We start from the raw sequence: 23,394 nt of genomic DNA on the forward strand, positions 1-23,394 counted from the left end.
GGTCTTAGGCCTTCCTATCGTAGACGGATTAACACCTCGCTGGTTGTTGTTGGGGTCTCACGGGCCGTTATCACTGGGTACCTGGGACCTCACTGTGTGAAGGTTAACTTGGTTACGACTGTTACTGTTGAGTTGTTCTCGCTGATTTAAGCACTGTTCACCACTGTTCACCTCTGTTTAACACTGGTTCCGTTCCTTTCCTAAATGAAATTGTAACTTCTGGCGAGAACTTGTTGATATTCCGGTGGGGAGGAGGGTTCAGGGGAGGGGGTTGGTATGGGCCAACTTAACAGTTGACCTGGCTGCACCGAGAGGAGCGCCAGGTACGTCTTGACCCTTCGGTGTGTGTAGGAGTTGGTGTGGGGATTAGTGGATGACATCATTATGACCTGACTTCGTGTTTAATAAGGTCACCCTGCATATTTAAGCCTCTCTCTGTCAATGTAATCCAGTTGCCTCTGAAGATGTCTTGAATTAAGACGAAAGCTAAGGTGCTCCCTTGTTTCCCTTTTCCCGTGTGATTTTATCAGTATATATATATATATATATATATATATATATATATATATATATATATATATATATATATATATATATATATATATATATATATATATATACATCGAAACCTCAAAGTCACTTTGACACCTGTCACGAGGGTGGCGTTGATAAAGCTGAAACATGGGCAAAGGTCGGCATACACATTCTTGTCTACCTGATGTAAGATACATCAACGCTAATATCCTTTTCTTTCGATAATTCTGTTATTGTTTGCTCTTAAGTCAGTTTGTTCAATAGTGCTATATAGCAAACACCTAACTTGAACAAATATATTGTTATATCATATATGACCACATTAACTGTTATGTTTAAACAAATTTATGTTAAAGATGTCACGGTGATGCCTCTGACCTTCACCAAGTTTTAGGTGCGGTTCACTAGAGGTGAGCTGAAGCAACAAAAAGTGTTAGTAAGATGTCTCAAGAATAATACCAAACATTGAAACATAAAGGGATAACAATCACGGTACGATAAGTGCTACTCAAGTACCTGTATATATTTACAGGCAGCCGGGCACCCTGGCAATTCTCCGCTAGGTGGACAGCCCACCTGCTATCTCCCCCTCCCACTTTTCTTCCCGTTTCTTTGCTTTACTTCTCTCTCTCTCTCCTCTCCTTTCCCAGTGCAAAGTCATTTGCCACTTTACTTCATAATCATCATCATCATCACCCTGGCAATTGAGCAAGGAGAGATCAGTGCATACTGTACTGTACGCTGAGGTAAGACATCGCTTTAGTATTTTATTTCTTTCTTAATTCGTCGTATTTTGTGTTCTGTGTCGGTTGTATTGGGATGAAAGGTAGGGACAAATTTAAGACTGTCAGGATTATTTGCTGTGACAGAGAAGTATAATTAAATCTGACAATGTCGTTGGGATTTGTGAAAGCTAAGATAGTTTTCAGTATTTTTTTGTACAAAACAATTTGCCTGATCTTTAGTGAGTGGTAAACTGAACAGTGTTCATCTTAAGCAGCAGAAGGTCAACAACACATTCTTTGGTGAGAGCGATCATTAGTGCTGTATATTCTTACTGTTATGACAGTGATTCCCCAACTTACTTAGGTCATGGTTCGCTTCATAATGACACCACCTTGCCTGATTCCAAAATAACTTCATGAGACATCTACTGAGGTCATAGGATAGAAACACAAACCAAAAGCAATTTAAATTGTTCACCCAACTCTGCTTCCACAGTTAAAACCACATAAAATTGAAATGAATATCCAGCGAGCCACTCAATCCGTGGCTAGGATTACGACAATGCCATTGAGGCATCAAATGACACATCCAGCCTGTTCCGGCTCTTTGTTTCACGCGTAGAAAGCAGGAAAAATTTATCTTGCACAAGTATATCATTGATAATGGACGAGTTGTAGGTTCTGGGTAAACACAAGAAATACACTGCAACGTCCGTAGAGTGATACAGTATATAAAATCTGTAATAATAGTTTATAGTCCTGCTATAATAGTCGAGATAAGTTTATTTCTCTAGAAACAAGGCCGCCATTTGCAATGACGTCACTTCCTTCCCTGCGGACGACGCAGTAGAAAGGATGGCCTCCTCAAACCCCAGATAAGTTTTAATTTTTTTTCTGGTCTAAGTCATGGACATTTCGTAAGCAAAGAAATGTACCGTAAAGAGCAGCTTCAAACATAGGTTGGATGGATATATGAGGGATAGGGGTTGGGTGTAAATGGAACTGCCCAGTATGGGCCAATAGGCCCGCTGCGGTTTCCTCCATTCTTATGTTCTTATGGATATAAAAAACTTCAATGTTCACACCAGCTCAGCTGTCATATATTCTTACCTCGTAGACTTTTGCTTCTTTTTTTCCAGTGCATTTACAGGGTATATCAGTACTAGATGGAGATTCGAGTCAATTTAGAAGTAATGACATTGTCTAACAACATAGTGCTGTTATTGTTTTGATGATTCACAAATGAACCCCTGGGATATATCATCATTTATATTAATTCGTGGGTAAAACTTTACTTTAACTACCATAAGTATTTGGATGCCTAGATTCGAGACAGGCTATGTTGGGAAAATTTTAAGTCTTGGTCATGCCTGTACTTAGACATGCAGACTATGATTTTCTGGTGGTTTGCGATGTGTTATGAACGATTTAGACCTTCATTTTATCGGAAATCACTCGTTTTGAGTCACTACCCCCCCCCCCTTACCGGTGTATGTTAAGCTAATCTTATAACTTATAATATAACTTATCATATCCTAACCGAACTTGTGACCTGTATTTTCTTTTGAGATCGAGAAATGTTTTGCGACAGAAATCCCGTAGAGATAATATGTCTTATTGTTTAAAGTACATAATCCCATAGTTAGAATCTAAGTCTAGAATTCAGAACGCTGGTTTGAAACCGCATGAAGGTTTAAACCAAGGATCGAGCTAATATTGTTGGTATTCAGAACGCTGGCTTGAGCCAACACAAAGATTCAAACCGGGTTTGATATCGGAGATGTCGATCCTCGCGTTAATCCAGCCTGGAGGCAGGTTTAGCTGTAGATCCGTCATTCAAGATAGCAAGTTAACAAGAATTTTGACAAAGAGCGCTCTTTTCGGGATTTATCCTCAAATTGGAAATTTTGTAGAAAGAAGACTGATTGCAAATAGGCAGAACCCTATAAATTTTTATGATAACACGCAATGCAGACAACGATATAGGTTCAGCAAGGAAGATTTCTTTGATATTTTCCGTGATATGGAGTATCTACTTGACAGATTCGTTGCTTATCGTTTACCTCTCCCTTCCATTCATCAGCTGATGATTACTTTGCGATTCTTTACAACGAATAGTTTCCATATGAGAAATATTCTGGTTACTGAGTGAGTTATGTTGTAATGTGTTTTGCAACACTTTTGTGTTTAGGGTCCATGAAGATCAAGCGGGTAAATGTAAAGAACGCTGACGATTCCTTATTTTGAGAGTTTAGTTTAGGAAAACTATTTGGATGTATTTTCAATATAATTGAATCAATGCTGAGTGCATTTGATTTTAATGTATTTTTAAAGGAAATTTTTTTTCTTAACATTACTAATCAGGGAAAATGTGGGGTTAAGAGAACAGAAAGAAGCCTCACCTAACATAAGAAGAACATAAGAAAATAAGGAGTCTGCAATAGGCCGGTTGGCCTGTGCATGGCAGCTCCTATCGAGAGTTACTACTACTCTCTATCCAAATTTTATGCTTTTATCATCAAAGGCACGATTCATCCACATATCTGCTCCGCTATAATTCGAATCAGTGTGTAACTGATGCGAATGACTCTCCTCGGGGGAGGGTATACAAAGATTAAGTAACAGTACCAACGTATGGATGAACAGCAACATTTATTGGGTAACGTTTCGACATATCTATTGACATCATCAGACCTAAAACAAATTAAATACAAGAGTATCGAAACAAATGTGACAAATATAATAAAATACATAAATCGCTAAATACATTTAGAGAACAAAAATCTTTGAACAACAAACCATTGAGTTATTAATTATTAACTTTACTACAATTTATTTATACAGAGCAAAACAGTAAAATGAACAAAAGCTTAGAACCTATCGGTGAATATGAAAAAAATAGCAAATATCTTACAAAAGGCAAGAACAAAATAATAATGTGGAGAAGTGGGTGCCCAGTATTGGCTGTACTCGGTGGGTGGGGAGCGACTCTACTGTGATTCTTGTCATGTCGCAGGGGCAAGTGGTGATGATGGTGAAATAACTCTGCCTTAATATTTGAAATCTTTATTCCTTGTGATAACTATTAGCTAGTTCGCTCGCTACGCCGACATTATTGATGAGATTTCCTCTGACAGACCTAAATAAGTATATTATTCCCCGGGTAGGTATAAGTATTATCACGTAATATGTACATATTGTTTAAATGGACGCTGTATCAGTTTACTGTAATGTCAGAATTCGACTTCCTTCCATTTTGCCAGACGTAATCAATACCTTAAATCAGCACACATCACTTCCGATCATGGAATACTTAAGCGATGGGTTAACAGTGTGGAGTGAATTTGAACAGTGGGTGACGTTTTCAATAGACATCTGTTGTATCTCTGTATAACATATCCCCAGAAGAGAGCCCTATTTTTATACTTAAGTGTTTGACTTCTCCTTTGCTGGGTGTCGTGAGGTGACCCGCTGAACAATAAAGGCGAGACCGGCTTTGCACCCCTCACCTCAATTGTACTGTACCACGAACTTCTGTGTTGAACTGTACATCTGATAAGGCACTGTGACGTGACGTGAGTCCCAGAAGTGGAGAGGAGGTATTGGAAACAACCACAGCAACAACGACAACAACAACAACAACCATAGCTAGACCTCGTGGGCAAGCATGGAACGGGACTATGCCTACATATGGGTCGAACTTGTGAAACTAGAGTCGGGAGTGACGTTGTGTGGCGCCACTGGAAAACGGATGTGTGATTGTTTGTGGAGTCCCGCCAAAAATGGGACGTGGTGAGTCCATGGTACCGAGGACAGGGAGAAGCAGGTTTGACGTGACTGAGGAAAGAAGGACACGGTGCCTACGGTGTTCAACACAGGGATACAGACATAAACTTGAGTATACATTGTGTTAAGTTGAGTGTGTGAGTGAATTAAGGAAAGTGGAGGAAAGTAGGATATAATATTTTTGAGTATAGGCTTAAGGGATATCAATATTATAATGGTGAATAAGTGATCATGGGCCCTTCGTGCCGGGTGGCGAGTACGGTAGTACAGTTTACCGAGGCGTGAAAGTTTGAACGTTCTACTTGGCTAGTGGGCAACCGCCGTCCGGCTGACAGCTTACACGGACATTGTTTTCCAGCGTAAATAAAATGGTTAATTAATGCCTTCCTAAAGAACCATCTACATGGGACCAGGCTTGTTCCACTCTACGAATTTTTTGCGATTTTTCCACCAAGTTTGATGAAAAATGATTGTGCCGTTTCGGCTGCCCAGAACAGACACACACACAGACACACGGCTATTCCTATAGTATATTATAATCATGGTCGTGGTTGTTATAATCATGGTCGTGATTGTTATAATCATGGTCGTGGTTGTTATAATCATGGTCGTGGGGGTTATAATCATGGTCGTGGTTGTTATAATCATGGTCGTGGTTGTTATAATCATGGTCGTGGTTGTTATAATCATGGTCGTGGTTGTTATAATCATGGTCGTGATTGTTATAATCATGGTCGTGGTTATTATAATCGTGGTCGTGGTTGTTATAATCATGGTCTGGTTGTTATAATTATGGTCGTGGTTGTTATAATCATGGTCGTGTTATTATAATCGTGGTCGTGGTTGTTATAATCATGGTCCTGGTTGTTATAATTATGGTCGTGGTTGTTATAATCATGGTCGTGGTTGTTATAATCATGGTCGTTATAATCATGGTCGTTATAATCATGGTCGTGTTATAATCATGGTCGTGGTTGTTATAATCATGGTCGTGGTTGTTATAATCATGGTCGTGGTTGTTATAATCATGGTCGTGGTTGTTATAATCATGGTCGTGGTTGTTATAATCATGGTCGTGGTTGTTATAATCATGGTCGTGGTTGTTATAATCATGGTCGTAGGTAATCATGGTCGGTTGTTATAATCATGGTCGTGGGTGATATAATCAAAGTCGTGGTTGTTATAATCATGGTCGTGGTTGTTATAATCATGGTCGTGGTTGTTTTAATCATTGTCGTTGTTATAATCATGTCGTGGTTGTTATAATCATGGTCGTGGTTGTTATAATCATAGTCGTGGTTGTTATTATCATGGTCGTGGTTGTTATAATCATGGTCGTGGTTGTTATAATCATAGTCGTGGTTGTTATTATCATGGTCGTGGTTATGATCATAGTCTTGGTTGTTATAATCATGGTCGTGGTTGCTATAATCGTGGTCGTGGTTGCTATAATCGTGGTCGTGGTTGCTATAATCGTGGTCGTGGTTGTTATAATCGTGGTCGTGGTTGTTATAATCATAGGAACCACGAGATACAAGCGGTATACTTTCATCTAACGCAAAAAAAATATATATGTTAGTTTTACAGCCTCATCGTTCGTGACTTAGCTTCAGCAAACTTACCAATTATTTCATCAAAATTAATTGTCTTGGCACATTAATTTTCGATAGAAATCATAGCTAGGCTGTTCAATCTTGATTGAGTCATGCTAGAACGAAGATAATTCTTGATGAGTTTCAGTTTAGAGAAACTTCTTTCACATGATGCAACAGACACACATATTGTTAAAAAGAATCTCAGGCACATTGACAAGTTTGGCAAGGTTTCACAAAAGTCCCATTTGACAATAAACTTCAGGAACTGCAAGACTATCTATTTATTTGCTTCTTCAGGTGTGATTTTGGCAGCCTCCATGTGTCTGCGAAGTCGCATAATTTCTACCATGACATCCTCATCAGAAATTTCATTAAAAATTTTGGTCATGCTTGAATTTGAAATACTCCCCTGAAGTTGTTCTTCTTTTGCAGAAAGCAAGTAGCTTGGCTGAATAGCTGCAGATATTGACAAGATGTTATCCATGGCATCTGAACGAACATCCAATTCTAGACTAAATCGATCTAAGCATTCAAACATTGATCTCCTCATTTCCTCTTGCATTGTCAGTCCAGCATCCCTAGCCATCTCTCCTGGCATCATTTTCTTACGTCTTATCCTCCCTCTTGTTTCCATGGAGATGCCCATTTCTTCACATTGTGTAGTTGCATATTGAATCGCTCTCTCCACAATTTCATTCCGTTGACCTCGAAAAAACAATTTCAAACCATTGAGCTGTACAGTGCACTTTTCAAGACTTATTCCTTCTGTTTGCAAATACTTCTGTGTGAGATTCACTTCTTCCAGTACATCACACCAAAAAGAAAGATAACCCAAAAAATAAAAATCACATACAGCTTTAAGCAAAACTTCAGCCGATCCTCTTGTGCCAACATTTTCTCTTTGATCCGTCAATGTTTCCAGGGCTATGATTAGCTTCTCAAATTGTTTCTTGAGAGGCCTTACGGCATCATGATGTGCACTCCATCTAGTCTGAGAAAGTCTTTTGACTATCAGGTTCATATTTTCTTTCAGTACTTTCCATCGGTGAGTTGAAAGTGAAAAAAAAACAATAAAGTTTCTCTACAGTTCCAAAGAATGTTACACATAAAGGATTGGTTCCAAAAGAGTGTACCCCGCAAAGGTTCAAGGAATGATTGGCACAAACAAAACCTTTGGATCTATTTCTTTGATTTTCTTCTGAACACCTCCGTGAATACCAGCCATAGTTGCAGCATTATCATATCCTTGACTGCGGCAAAAGTTAATGTCCAGTCCATCACTCTCCACATTACTCATGATATCCTTTGTGAGCTCATCTGCAGTTTTTCCAGCAATAGGAAAGAAACCCAAGAAAGATTCCCTTACTTCAACAGAATCACCTTCAATATGAACATATCTAATCACTTCGGACATCTGATCTGTATGAGAAATATCAGGTGTACTGTCAAAAATTATTCCAAAATACTTGTCCTTCTTGATGTCAGCCAAAATTTTTTCTTTAACATTATTTCCTAGAAGACAGATGAATTCAGTCTGAACATTTGGTGACAAATAAGAGCTCACTCTCCTTCCAGATGTCTCAGATGGAATAGCATGCTTAAACTTCAAAAGATGTTCTTTCAAAACAGGTTCATAGTTTGATAGTAACTCCACCAGTTCCAGGAAATTGCCTTTGCTTATTGATAACATATCCTCCCTATGACCACGTAAAGGAAGGTTCTGTCGAGCTAGAAACATAGTCACATCCAAAAGACGATGAAGTATGTCCCTCCATTTCTTCCTCTCTCTGGCCATTGCAGTTCTTTTGAGCTTTAGTCCTGCCTCATGGCACCCCCCTCTGGCTGTCACCCGGGGCGGACCGCCCCCCGCCCCCCCTTAGTACGCCACTGATGGTACTGTAATGTATTGTATCCAGCTGACAGCGTACAGCAGCGAGTGAGGGTGCGCCAAGTCCGTAGACTTGCATGGCTAATTAGGGTGCATCGTTTTTCATCGTAAATAAAATGGTTAATTAATGGCTTCCTAAAGAAACCATCGACATGGGACCAGGTTTGTTCCACTCTTCGAATTTTTTGCGATTTTTCCACCAAGTTTGATGAGAAACGATTGTGCCGTTTCGGCTGCACAGACAGACAAACAGACATACATTCGGATAGTCCTATAGTATATTAGAAGAACGGTGATGATTCATGAACATTTGTTTATTAAAGTGAATACTGAAAGTGACTTAGTGAAAGAATTAACTGGGTGAATTTATATAATTTTCTTTGTGTGTTTGTTAACATTGCATCGATTTGTTTACCCAGCTATAGTTATTATTTGCTCGAGTGTCACTTAACGGTACTTGTGTTCATGCTTGCTGAGTTGAGAGTATTCCAAGCCGGTTTATACTTAGTGAACCTATCTTCTGTTTGATTAATGTTTATTATGAAGTCTTGTCAGAGGATTTACTCCTTTTGCTAAAGGATTAGTTTTCTCGTTCACCCTGTGCATTTCTTATTCCTTAGTGATTGATTTTCTTGCATATATGTTTGTAACCCCACATTTGTGAGATACTTTGGTATTGCACACCTTAGTGTAACATCACTTTAAGTGCTACTTTGGCGACCTTGTTACTCTCTACTCTGTTGCCGGAGTGGGGAAAACTATGATTTGACACATTCTGGGACCACCATTCCGTAACAGCACTCATTTAAAGGAATAAAACCTGTGAATATTTTCTTGCAAGACGAAAAATGAAGCAATATATTCCGTTGGATAGGAAACTGCTTGTTTTCTTACAGTAATGGTTATTAGTAATCTAGTTGCTTTGCCTTTACGTGACCTTAGAGTTTACATCCATTAATATAATTACGCAAACTAATACTTCAACAACACAAAGAAAATAACCGAAAAGATATGGAGTAAAATTGATCTGCAGTTGTGTAAATCATTGTTTGTGTTCCGTATATCACATGTTTTACACTTAAAATAATCAAGTATGGTTTAGGGTTATCGTCCTTCTCCGACAGAAACAGTTAGACAACAGAGACGGCAGGATGTTGGTGGAACTGTTACTGTTGGTAGCGCTGTTCTTCCTGCTGTGGAGGTTCTTCAAGAAGACTGACGGAATGCCCCCGGGTGAGTGGTTACCTACATTGTTACCTTACCCCTCCATATTGTTTTCCATAACCTCTACAATACAATAAACTTATGTAAGATGCATGAAATTATTGAGGGAAATATATTCTTAAGTGCTGCCACCGCTTCGAAAATTCAGTAACATTAACAATTCATGAATAATCTCCATTTCCTGTTCTCAAACCTCTATGTTACCTAGAACACTGTAGGATCCATCAGGTTTCATCGTGTACAACAACGAGTGTAAAGCCCCGTCCACACGATCGAGCAGTTCCCGGCGGGCTTTGTCAGTTTACCGGGCAAAGCCTGTGTGTTGTTGTACACACGGGGGTGGTTGGCGGCAGTCATAGTCGGGCGCCGGTAGCTAGTACGTGGTCGGCTAGTAGGTGTGTCGCAGGAATAATCGCCGGACAGTTACAGCGAAGAGCATAGCGTTGTGTTCTATAATAATTGTTACTGTGTGCAAAAATAAGAACCAAATGCAGAAAAGGGAATGGTGGAAAGAGTGTTTAGGTCGAAGAAAAGTATTGGGAAGTCATGCCACGATTTTACGTGAACTGCAAGATGGACATGAGCAAGACTTCACCAATTACATGAGAATGGACCCCAACACCTTTTACAAACTTCTAGCGAAAGTGGAACCATACAGTATATAAAAAAAACAGGATACCAATATGAGGGAGAGTTTATCTGCAGAGGCTCGTCTAAAGTCAACGCTCATATATCTTTCAACTGGGTGCACCTACATGTCACTTCAGTATAGAACGAGGATATCAAAACAAAGTTTGTCTCACATAATACCTGCAACTTGTCAAGCCATGTATGAAGTACTCAAGGAAGATTACTTGCAGGGGAGATTTGTAGTACATAACAATTCATTGAATAATGTTAGAATTATGATATGCATAGACAGGAAGCTATGGGACTAGAGTGAGGAGAGCGGCAGGAACGAAGAACACACAAATGTCCTCATTACATAATACATAAACAATTTCCCGTTTATTGTCACGCCAATAATGTACAGTGCACAAGCTTATTTGGTTATACACTAGACATCTGGACCGAGTGGGGAACATATACGTATCACACTTGCAGTATTCAGAGTCGTCTCTCCATATCCGGCAGCAAACCACCAGGCAGGCTGACCATGATTTCGCTCAACGACGGGCACGGGCACGCCCCTGGTTTGCCTGCCACTTTTGCCCGATAAAGGGCATTTAGCGAGTGCCCGCCGGGCACTACTCGATCGTGTGGACGGGCCTTAACAGTCACCTGTTGCCCGAACCCCACCACATTTTTTTCAAAGTCTTAGGTATTCAAGATACTTTCGTGTTTCGTGGTTTGATACTGGGTCCTGCTGGTCTTTTATGCTGGACAAATATGTCCATCGACATTCTGTATAACTTCCGCTTAATCTATATATTCAAATTTTCTTCCAGTAACAGGCAGCTCCTCTCTTCATAAACTTTTATGAGTAAATTCTCCACCAGGACGCTGGGGACTTCCTCTGATTGGCTACATCCCGCTAACAAGGAAGAGGATACATGATCAGCTATTCGACTTACACAAGAAGTACGGCGACATATATGTGTGAGTAGCGCAGCTTTGTGTCTATAGCGCCTACCTCTACCTGCAGTGGTCGGGCGGGAATGAATGGAAAACAAATAAACCTTTCTCAGGTCCTCCACCATGTAAGAGACTTTTAAACTTTTTTCAAGTCGCCTTCACATTTGTCTGTATATGCAAATTATGGGTTCTTACGGTTATAAATTAAAAAAAAATATGATAAAATATGAAATGATCTACAAGGATTTCGCAATTGTTTCCAAGCACTATTCTATGATGATACGACATTAACACACGAAATTATACGAAAGGTAGACATCAAATTTTTAAATGTTGGATTTAGTGCTTATTCATAAGGTTACTTACTGGTGAACCTTTCTGTATGTCGATGTAGTTGAAATTGTAAAATATTGGATCATCTTTACTATTTAAGTAGAGACTACTGGCACAGTTAATGTACCAGTTTTATTGTGTAGAGTGAAATGTTAAACCAAATATCTTGTTATCACTTAGGTAAATGTATCATGCATAATGTTTGTGGTGGCAACAACACCTGAAGTAAAGTGAATTGTCTATCGAAGGAGGGCACTATGTTCTTTAAGTCATATATTAAGTAAACCTTTTTGAATCACACAACCAGTATTATATACGGTGTATTTTGAGTTAGTGAGGTTATATTACACCAGATGAGAAGTCAGGACTGGGTACGAAAATGTGTTTGGTAGATAAATGTTACGATGATGAAAACAAAATCGATATTTGATGTGAGAGTCTCAGAAATATTTCACAAAACTTTTTTTTTCACAGATGGAGATTCGGGACGCAGGTGATTGTGATTCTCCATGACTACCAGCTAAACAAGGACGCTTTTGCTAGTCAGGATTTCATCGACAGACCTCCCTGGAATTTTTTTCGGTATGGGGAAGAAACTGCCAGCGGTAAGTCCATCGATTGCATTCTATCTCCGAGTCTTCTGTTGTGTTGAAAAGGCTGTGGTTGTTCTAGGCCGAGTTGGAAGATGTAAGTGCCCTTTGTGGAGGGGGAACCGAGTTGCCTGTAAGTGAAAAGGAAACTATGCTGCTGCCTTTAGGTGAAAGGAGAAACTGTGCTGCTGCCTTAAGTGGAGAGGGAACTGTGCTGCTGCCTTAAGTGGAGAGGGAACTGTGCTGCTGCCTTAAGTGGAGAGGGAACTGCGCTGCTGCCTTTAGGTGGAAGGAGAAACTGTGCTCTTGCCATTAAGTGGAGAGGGAACTGTGCTGCTGCCTTAAGTGGAGAGGGAACTGTGCTGCTGCCTTAAGTGGAGAGGGAAGGTTTATTTGGTTTATATTCGTGTTTAATGGCATATCATCTCCCTTTTTTCTTGCAAATAATTAGAAATTCCATATCACCCCTTAAGTCTTGAGAAAAATTATAGGCAGCAAGATTTGTATCTTGTCTTAATATGCCTGATAACCCTATAATATTTTCGGCCAGCAAAATTACCCGGCTTTGTTCAGGTTAAGTATATACTGTACAACGTTTACAGTCACCTTTCCTGACGCAGGTACCTAACCTAACCTAACCCATAACTGGAATAAACAGACAGACAAGACAGACAGACATGTCATTTTATCTGATTTATTTATTCTATAGGCTTAAAGATCATATTAACCCCAAACAAACTTATCATGATACTTTGAATAGCTATAACTTGTTATAAGCTACAATTTGTGCATATCTTATCTATCTATTGTAATAGAAGGATGTGTCTGTCTGCCTTTCTGTCTGTCTATCTGTCTGTCTGTCTGTCTGTTTCAGCCATAACTCCAATATGGAAGCATGTGATAGCTGTTTTGGTATCACACTAATTGAAATAATTAAGTTCTGGAACTCTTAAGTTGGCAGGGCTTGATGTAAACACTTCTTAGCATTTTCTGTTTTACTGCCGATCTGCAGGTGCAATCTGAGAGAATATATTATAAATTCTCTCCAGGGAAGTATTTTAAATAGCACTTTGAGATAACACTGAGTTAAGTGCCCAGCTTCCCTGTCCAGAGATAGTGAGAGAACTGCCACTTCCTTAGTGTGAGAGAGGGCCAGTTGTTTTGCTAAATCAGCTGACCCTGGCTCGATTCTTGAGAGAGATGCAAGCCAAGTGATTTAAAGTCGTGAATTACATGGTGTATCACTTGGTGAATAACTTGGTGTTATTCATTTTGGTGCGTATTTATTAAAAGCAAAGGCAGTCCAGAGAAGAATAAAAAATCTTCCCTGACTGAGATATCGCTAAGGTAATTGTGGGGGTTGGTTACCTGTATAAGGGACGATTAGCTTTTACAGTCAAGGCTCTATAGTATTTATCGAACCAAGGCGAAGCAGAGCAGTTTTGCTAGCAATTTTTAATAAATGTAATTTTAGAAAAGTTTGGTTCATTATTTTACATCAATTTAGACATGGATTTATTTGATCTTTCTGATCACTTTATAGAGATTAGATGTCACCACTAAGCCACGTGCAAATGACTGTGAGTGACATGTTGCATTTGCTTGTGAGTGATGTTACAGTAAATAGGATTTACGTTTAACTATGATTTTTTATAACAACAAAAGCTGCTACAGCTACTGATTTACATGTGAATCATCAGCTGGTGTCATCTTGGTCACCAACACTGAGATAACACTTTTACGACTAGGTGAATCATGCTTCACGTTCCTCAGGCAAGGCACCGAAACATTAAACTACTGACCACCAACTTCTAATAAAACAACATAAAACTTTTATTCAGGTGTTTTATTTCCGTTGTGATGTGTGTTAGTTTCGTTAATTTATGCTTAATGAGCCTCTTATTCCTCTCATATTAAATGTTTTTTTTTTCAAAAATAAATTTGAAGTTTCTGTGACTCCATTTTCTGTGTTGGTGACTCTTACAGGTGTGATAGCATCTGGCGGGTCTCTGTGGCATAATAACCGACGCTTCGTTCTGCGTCAACTGCGGGACCTCGGGATGGGTAAGTCCAGGATGGTGGCAGCAGTGCAGTGGCAGGGTACACAGTTGGTGCAGCAGCTCAAGAACCAAGCAGGAAGACCTGCACCATTGCCTCACGCCCTTGAAGTCGCTATTGTTAACGTCATCTGGCAGATGGTCGCTGGTGAGTAATATCTCTCTCTCTCTCTCTCTCTCTCTCTCTCTCTCTCTCTGTATATATATATATATATATATCAAGATTTATCTTATCCACGTTTTCATTGTGGATTTACATGAAATAAATAAATAAATAATAAATATATATATATATATATATATATATATATATATATATATATATATATATATATATATATATATATATATATATATATGTAATGAGACAAAATCTCACATGAAGAGGTAAGTTAGGAGTTTATAGTAGTAGAGTATTATAGCGAGAGGAAATGGTAGCGTGTCTCGAGGGTATGATGTCAACACTGTATATTAACACAGGCACAGTACAAGTGTAGTATATAAAACACCAATGCATGTTACAGCTTTATTTTACTAGTTCAATAGGGGGGATTAATAGGGGGGGGTTCGTACACAATTTATGATAGACTATGGTATTCTCGTATAACCTAACCTCACAATTAGAATGGGCACTTCACTAAGTCGATCGTTGGGGAGGTTCGGGATCACTGCACTTCTACAGTCTACACAGCCAGCACTTACTGTTACACGTGGAGTTGACAGCACTTTGTCGATGGACCCAGCTGAGACTTCGTTACACTTAGTGGTGGGCTTCTCTGCCGAGCGGGACTGGGGACGTGGTAGCTGGCTCTCCCTGGTTACAAGACAACTCCCTCTCTGCGAATCCCCGAGGGAGGACCAGGACGTCCTATATATTGGGATGCGAGCCGTCAGGTTCAGCTGGCAGGGGGGGGGCGCGGCGAAGGGTCTCCTTACATTTGACCTCGCAAATGTGAGGTCAGGTCTGGACTTTTCAGAACTATCTGGGAAAGTCATCAGGTGGGGCCGTGTGTATATTGGGAGAGCAACCGTGAGAGTTCCCTACACTTGACCTCCCAAACGTCGGGTCAGACTGGAGTTTCTGAGATGTAAGGAGAAGTCATCAGGTGGGGCCGTGTGACACGAGAGGCCCTGGTTGATTTGTGGCCCCTTGAGTTGGGCTCCAAGGGTTACATTTGACCTGGCTAATGTGAGGTCAGGTCCGGCCTTTGTTCAGAGAGTAGGTTATTGTATATTGGAAGAGAGTCGGCTGGTGCCTTCTTACATGTTTTGTTGGGGCCACATGTCACATGGGAGGGGAGCTAGGCTGATTTACAATCCTTGGTCAACCGCAGAGTTACCCTATACTTTTGACCTCGGCTAATGTCGGGTCAAGTCTGGCTTTTCTCGCGATGTAAGCTGTGGTCTGACAACCATCACTACATATATATATATATATATATATATATATATATATATATATATATATATATATATATATATATATATATATATATATATATATATATATATATATATATATATATATATATGTGTGTGTGTTTATGTATGTAACCGGTCGGAAATATTCCTATTGGGTTTTTTTATTTGAAAATGGATGGTAATGCAATGGAAGGGCCCCTCCGAATACCGAACCAGCACAAACAAAAATTATTAAAATTATTTACCGTGTCCTGGTCTGGTGTTCCTGAGATTGGGTTTAAAGAGACGTACTGGTAATGATATGACACCTGTATTACTCCAAGCACCACCCTGACAGCACCAAGAAAAAGATCTTAATTCTTACAAGAGACAATTAGATAATTTTCTCAACATGTCTTACATCGCTAGTACAATAATTAAATTAAAAATATTACTGGTACAACAAATAAATTAATCACACAAGAGGAAAAGAATTTATCTGGACTAATTCCTCAACACATCTTACACAGCCATACACCACCATTAATAGCTCAACAAAGATATTACTTGTACAATATAAAGTATATCAATTACGCCAGACAAAATAATTCATATGGATAAATCATAGCATGTCCTAACCTTTCATCAGGGTCTGGAAACCTCACAAAAAATATTAGACCACTTGAAATATTATTTATAACTTCGACATAATGCACAGACCTCAGAGATTTTAACTAATAACCTGCTCAGTGGTATGCACATATAGAGAAATCCAAAGTTATGTTTTGACTGAGAAAATCACTCGTGAATCGTCAAGTAGGCGGCTTTTTCGCTTATTTTTATTACTCTACTTCTGGGTTCATGAGTCATGGGTGCTTTCCTCTACTGTTAGCATGCTCCACAATGTTGGCCCAGAATACACCATCACCTCAAGTGATACTACAGCACCAAACAATTCTTTAAAAGACACTCCTACGTCCATTGCGTGCAATCAACTATCAGGTCGTCGATCTCACACCAGGACTTGCTTAGACAAACCACATACACCCATAGCTGGAGAGATGAAGATGCCTAGTGCCCACTAATACCATGGAAATTTAGCTCTCACTAACACCATGGGAATTTCTGGTTTCCCAGAGTTTAACCCTTAATTTCAATCATTCTACACCCAGGTCAAGCTCACTCTCCATTACTTTATAGGAGGGGAAGACCGACAGCCCAAACCCGCCCAGTTAGGTCAGGCCACAATACAACCAGGTGAACCTTGCCCTAACTAAATTCTTTTTCCCGCCCTATCTAAACAATGTCTGCAATCGAACTGGATTTTCTTGTTGAAAGCGCATGTGGAGCGGGCACTTATCTCCTTGTCGCTTGTAGCAAAGCATTTGACAGAGTACCGCATCAGAGGCTTCTGAGAAAAGTTAAGGCTCATGGTATTGAGAGCAAAGTTTTAAATTGGATAAAATCATGGCTCACCGATAGAACGCAGAGGGTCAGCATAGATGGCGTTAAATCTGAGTGGGGCTGTGTAACCAGTGGGGTTCCCCAGGGGTCTGTACTGGGCCCACACTTGTTCATAATCTACATAAACGATCTATATACTGGGATCAGCAGTGACATAAGCAAGTTTGCAGATGACACCAAAATAGGGCGGCAGATTAATTCAGGGCAGGATGCAAATGCATTACAGGAGGATCTAAATAAACTGCAGGGGTGATCTGAAAAATGGCAAATGAAATTCAACACCAGCAAGTGCAGCGTACTTAATATTGGAAGAACAAATACTGATAATGTATACAGCCTTAACAACATCAACCTAGAGAAGGGGTACTTGTAAGCCCGGACCGACGGCCTAGAAAACAGTGCGTTAATGTACGAAATAAGGAAAACAGAGTATTAGGTTGTATATCTAGAAGTGTAAGTAATAAGAGTGCAGAGGTCTTATTACAACTATATCTTGTGCTAGTCAGGCCGCACCTCGATTATGCAGTTCAGTTCTGGTGCCGTTATTATAGAATGGGATATCAATTCATTGGAGTCGGTGCAGCGATGAATAAGGAAAATGATTCCGGGACTTAGAAACCTTCCATATCAAGAAAGGTTAAAGAAACCAAACTTGCATTCCTTAGAAAGACGAATAGTGCGGTGAGATATGATAGAAGTATTTTAGTGGGTGAAAGGAATCAATAGAGGAGATATAGATAAAGCTCTTGTATATCCGAGCAGGATAGGACTCGTAACAACGGATTTAAGTTGGATAAGTTTAGGTTTAGGAGGAAGATAGGAAGGAACTGGTTCACAAATAGGGTGGTGGACGAATGGAACAAGCTTAGCAACTTTGCAGTAAGTGCTGGAACGCTGGAAAGTTTCAAAAGGAGGCTGGATATATTCATGGATGATAGAGAGTGGTAGTAACTCTCGACAGGAGCTGCCTTGCACAGGCCAACCGGCCTATTGCAGACTCCTTATTTTCTTATGTTCTTATGTTCTTATGTTAGGTTAGGTTAGGTCAAGTTAGGTTAGGTTAGATCAGGTCAGGTCAGGTTAGATCAGATCAGGTCAGGTCAGGTTAGGTTAACTCAATAGTTGGAAGAGGAAGAAAGACATATATAGATTCAATTTCAAATAGATGGTGGGGAAATAGATTGTGTCAAGGAGGAACATGATGGACATTTAAAAATATATATATAATACCCAGGATTTATTCATAGGTTGTTTAAATGCCAAAAGCTCCAGGTGAGGAAATTTAGAGGTAAAATTAAAATAAATCGACTGAATAGGCATGGCTTCTATCTTCGGCTTAAGTGATGCATTGCAGGAGGATCTAAATAAACTGCAGGGGTGGTCTGAAAAATGGCAAATGAAATTCAACACCAGCAAGTGCAGCGTACTTAACATTGGAAGAACAAATACTTATAATGTATACAGCCTTAACATCAACAACCTAGAGAAGTCGACTTGTGAAAGAGACCTAGGGGTACTTGTAAGCCCGGACCTACGGCCTAGAAAACAGTGCGTTAATGTTCGAAATAAGGCAAACAGAGTATTGGGTTTTATATCTAGAAGTGTAAGTAACAAGAGTGCACAGGTCTTATTGCAACTATATCTTGCGCTAGTTAGGCCGCACCTCGATTATGCGGTTCAGTTCTGGTGCCCCTATTATAGAATGGATATAAATTTACTAGAGTCGGTGCAGCGAAGAATGACAAAAATGATTCCGGGACTTAGAAACCTTCCATATCAGGATAGGTTAAAGAAACTTAACTTGCATTCCCTAGAAAGACGAAGAGTGCGGGGAGATATGATAGAAGTATTTAAGTGGGTGAAACGAATCAATAAAGGGGATATAGATAAAGTTCTTATAATATCCGAGCAGGATAAGACTCGGAGCAACGGATTCAAGTTGGATAAGTTTAGGTTTAGGAGGGAGATAGGAAGAAACTGGTTCACAAATAGGGTGGTGGACGAGTGGAACAAGCTTAGCAACTTTGTAGTAAGTGCGGGAACTCTGGAAAGTTTCAAAAGGAGGCTAGATAGATTCATGGATAATAGAGAGTGGTAGTAACTCTGGACAGGAGCTGCCATGCACAGGCCAACAGGCCTATTGCAGACTCCTTATTTTCTTATGTTCTTGTGTAAGTGAGGCAAGAAGAGTTAGTGTGGGTGGACAGACAGACAGACAGACAGACAGACAGAGAGAGAGAGAGAGAGAGAGAGAGAGAGAGAGAGAGAGAGAGAGAGAGAGAGAGAGAGAGAGAGAAATTACTGGTGGTGATTATGGAAAACCTTATCTAATTCTCACACAACCCTACTCCGCCAACCTTGATCCATCCCTCCCACGTCCCACGCCCACCCTCCGCCCACATCCTCCGCTCACCTCCATCCATAGCACCCACGTCCCCGCCCACCCACCTCCACCCAGCCCGCCCACATCCCCCGCCCACCTGCCACAGTGTCGGTCCTTCAGAGAAAAAGTAACCCAAGTGATATCATCAAAAGCCATTCATACGTACCTACACGCACTACTCGCCCATGTGCACGCAAGGATACATTAACACACGCAAAGACACATTAACATACACAAGGATACATTAACACACGCAAGGTTACATTAACACACTCAAGGACACATTAACACAAGCAAGGACACATTAACACACGCAAGGATACATTAACACATTCAAGGACACTAACACACGCAAGGGTACATTAACACATTCAAGGACACTAACACACGCAAGGGTACATTAACACATTCAAGGACACATTAACACACGCAAGGACACATTAACACACGCAAGGATACATTAACACATTCAAGGACACATTAACACACGTACATTAACACACGCAAGGATACATTAACACATTCAAGGACACTAACACACGCAAGGGTACATTAACACATTCAAGGACACATTAACACACGCAAGGACACATTAACACACGCAAGGATACATTAACACATTCAAGGACACATTAACACACGCAAGGACACATTAACACACGCAAGGATACATTAACACATTCAAGGATACATTAACACACGCAAAAGACACATTAACGCACGCAGGGACACATAACACAAGCAAGGTTACATTAACACACGCAAGGATACATTAACACACGCAAAGACACATTAACATACACAAGGATACATTAACACACGCAAGGTTACATTAACACACTCAAGGACACATTAACACAAGCAAGGACACATTAACACACGCAAGGATACATTAACACATTCAAGGACACTAACACACGCAAGGGTACATTAACACATTCAAGGACACATTAACACACGCAAGGACACATTAACACACGCAAGGATACATTAACACATTCAAGGACACATTAACACACGCAAGGACACATTAACACACGCAAGGATACATTAACACATTCAAGGATACATTAACACACGCAAAGACACATTAACGCACGCAGGGACACATTAACACAAGCAAGGTTACATTAACACACTCAAGGACACATTAACACACGCAAGGACACATTAACACACGCAAGGATACATTAACACACGCAAAGACACATTAACGCACGCAAGGACACATTAACACATTCAAGGATACATTAACACACGCAAAGACACATTAACGCACGCAGGCACACATTAACACACGCAAAGACACATTAACACACGCAAAGACACATTACCATACTCAAGGATACATTAACACATGCAGAGACACATTAACACACTCGAGGACACATTAACACACTCAAGGACACATTAACATACTCAAGGACACATTAACACACTCAAGGACACTAACACACGCAAGGTTACATTAACACACTCAAGGACACATTAACACACGCAAGGACACATTAACACATTCAAGGATACATTAACACACGCAAAGACACATTAACGCACGCAGGGACACATTAACACACGCAAAGACACATTAACACACGCAAAGACACATTACCATACTCAAGGATACATTAACACATGCAGAGACACATTAACACACTCGAGGACACATTAACACACTCAAGGACACATTAACATACTCAAGGACACATTAACACACTCAAGGACACTAACACACGCAAGGGTACATTAACACACACAAGGACACATTAACACACGCAAAGACACATTAACACACGCAAAGACACATTAACACACGCAAGGACACATTATCACACGCAAGGATACATTAACACGCGCAAGGATGCATTAACACACGCAAAGACACATTAATACCCGCAAGGATACATTAACACACTCAAGGACACATTAACACACTCAAGGATACATTAACACACGTATGGACACATTAACACGCATCCGCAGGTACTCCAGAGCTCGCGAAAATGCGTCTTATATGAATGTATCCAGTCTCCTTTTGAAACTTTCCAGCATTCCAGCACTTACCACATAGTTGCTAAGCTTGTTCCACTCATCCACCACCCTATTTGTGAACCAGTTCCTTCCTATCTCCCTTCTAAACCTAAACTTATCCAACTTAAATCCGTTGCTTCGAGTCCTATCCTGCTCGGATATTATAAGAATTTTATCTATATCCCCTTTATTGATTCCTTTCACCCACTCAAATACTTCTATCATATCTCCCCTCACTCTTCGTCTTTCTGGGGAATGCAAGTTTAGTTTCTTTAACCTATCTTGATATGGAAGGTTTCTAAGTCCCGGAATCATTTTCGTCATTCTTCGCTGCACCGACTCTAGTGCATTGATATCCATTCTATAATAAGGGCACCAGAACTGAACCGCATAATCGAGGTGCGGCCTGACTAGCGCAAGATATAGCTGCAATAAGACCTCTGCACTCTTATTACTTACACTTCTAGATATAAAACCCAATACTCTGTTTGCCTTATTTCAAACATTAACGCTATGTTTTCTAGGCAGTAGGTCCGGGCTTACAAGTACCCCTAAGTCTCTTTCACAAGTCAACTTCTCTAGGTTGATGTTGTTAAGGCTGTATACATTATAAGTATTTGTTCTTCCAATATTAAGTATGCTGCACCTGCTGGTGTTGAATTTCATTTGCCATTTTTCAGACCACCCCTGCAGTTTATTTAGATCCTCCTGTAATGCATTTGCATCCTGCCCTGAATTAATCTGCCGCCCTATTTTGGTGTCATCCGCAAACTTGCTTATGTCACTGTTGATCCTAGTATCTAGATCGTTTATGTAGATTATGAACAAGAGTGGGCCTAGTACTGACCCCTGGGGAACCCCACTGGTTACACGGCCCCACTCAGATTTAACACCATCTACGCTGACCCTCTGCGTTCTATCGGTGAGCCATTATTTTATCCAATTTAAAACTTTCCCCTCGATACCATGAGCCTTACTTTTTCTCAGAAGCCTCTGATGCGGTACTCTGTCAAATGCTTTGCTAAAGTCTAAGTAAATAACATCGTAATTTTCGTCATTATCTACTACCTCGAAGACTTTCCTAAAAAACGTCAGCAGATTTGTTAGACAAGATTTTCCCTTTGTAAACCCATGTTGAGAGTCGTAGATTAATTTGCTTTTCTCTAAATACGATCGGATGCTATCTGCTATAATTGATTCAAGAAATTTCCCCACTACTGACGTCAAACTCGTGTAGAGTGTTGGTGAGAGGTTACTTCTCTGTGGTACTCCGCTGTATAACTTGATGCTTGGGCCTTTGCGGTTACCAATGATGATTTTTGTCTTTCTGTTGTCAAGGAAGTTGCAAAGAAAAGAAGTGAAGCTGGTGGGAAGTTCTTGGCTGGTTATTTTGTATTTGAGCCCTAAATGCCAGACCTTGTCGAATGCTTTTGCTACGTCCCTTAATACTACGTTGCATTCATCTCCATTGTGCATTGCGTTGGCTATATTTTGGTAAATTAGGGATATGGCTGTATGGGTTCTTCTATGTTTTGTAAATCCGTGCTGCCTGGGATTGTATTTCCCTTCAAGTTCGAGGTTTGTTCTCAGTCGGTGGTTCATGATTTTTTCCAGGACATTTTTCGGCGTTTCTACTGTAGAAGAGAAATCGGTCTGTAGTTTAATAATTGTGTGGGAGATTTCCTTTTTTTTTTTTAGTATAAGTCTGATGCTTGCTGTTTTGAATTTCCTTGGGAAGTAACCAGAAGCGAGTGATGCATTTAAAAAAAATCTGAGTTGGTGTATCATGTTGCTTGGTAAATGCTGGA

General features: G+C 40.1%; 2 protein-coding genes across 2 annotated transcripts in view; one reads left to right on the top strand and one right to left on the bottom strand.

The window, feature by feature from the left end:
- The first annotated feature begins 1,156 nt into the window (after nucleotides 1-1,156).
- Nucleotides 1,157-23,394, top strand: part of LOC121863598 (cytochrome P450 2L1-like) — a 60,122-nt gene continuing 37,884 nt past the window's right edge. Inside the window, exons 1-5 of the mRNA XM_042362324.1 lie at nucleotides 1,157-1,280; nucleotides 9,653-9,761; nucleotides 11,252-11,351; nucleotides 12,135-12,265; nucleotides 14,237-14,455. Of these exons, the coding sequence (XP_042218258.1) occupies nucleotides 9,680-9,761; nucleotides 11,252-11,351; nucleotides 12,135-12,265; nucleotides 14,237-14,455 (532 nt within the window). The 5' untranslated portion in view covers nucleotides 1,157-1,280; nucleotides 9,653-9,679. The remainder of the gene's footprint in view (nucleotides 1,281-9,652; nucleotides 9,762-11,251; nucleotides 11,352-12,134; nucleotides 12,266-14,236; nucleotides 14,456-23,394) is intronic.
- Nucleotides 7,785-8,378, bottom strand: LOC121863639 (zinc finger MYM-type protein 1-like). Its single transcript, XM_042362393.1, has one exon. The coding sequence runs from the start codon at nucleotides 8,376-8,378 to the stop codon at nucleotides 7,785-7,787; it is 594 nt and encodes a 197-aa protein (XP_042218327.1).

This window comes from Homarus americanus, unplaced genomic scaffold (genome assembly GCF_018991925.1).
Source record: "Homarus americanus isolate GMGI-L3 unplaced genomic scaffold, GMGI_Hamer_2.0 scaffold41366, whole genome shotgun sequence".
Taxonomy (NCBI): domain Eukaryota; kingdom Metazoa; phylum Arthropoda; class Malacostraca; order Decapoda; family Nephropidae; genus Homarus; species Homarus americanus.

Bases quoted from the DNA above. Each gene is read 5' to 3' on its own strand.
- LOC121863639 (XM_042362393.1), bottom strand. From the start codon at position 8,378: ATGTTTCTAGCTCGACAGAACCTTCCTTTACGTGGTCATAGGGAGGAT.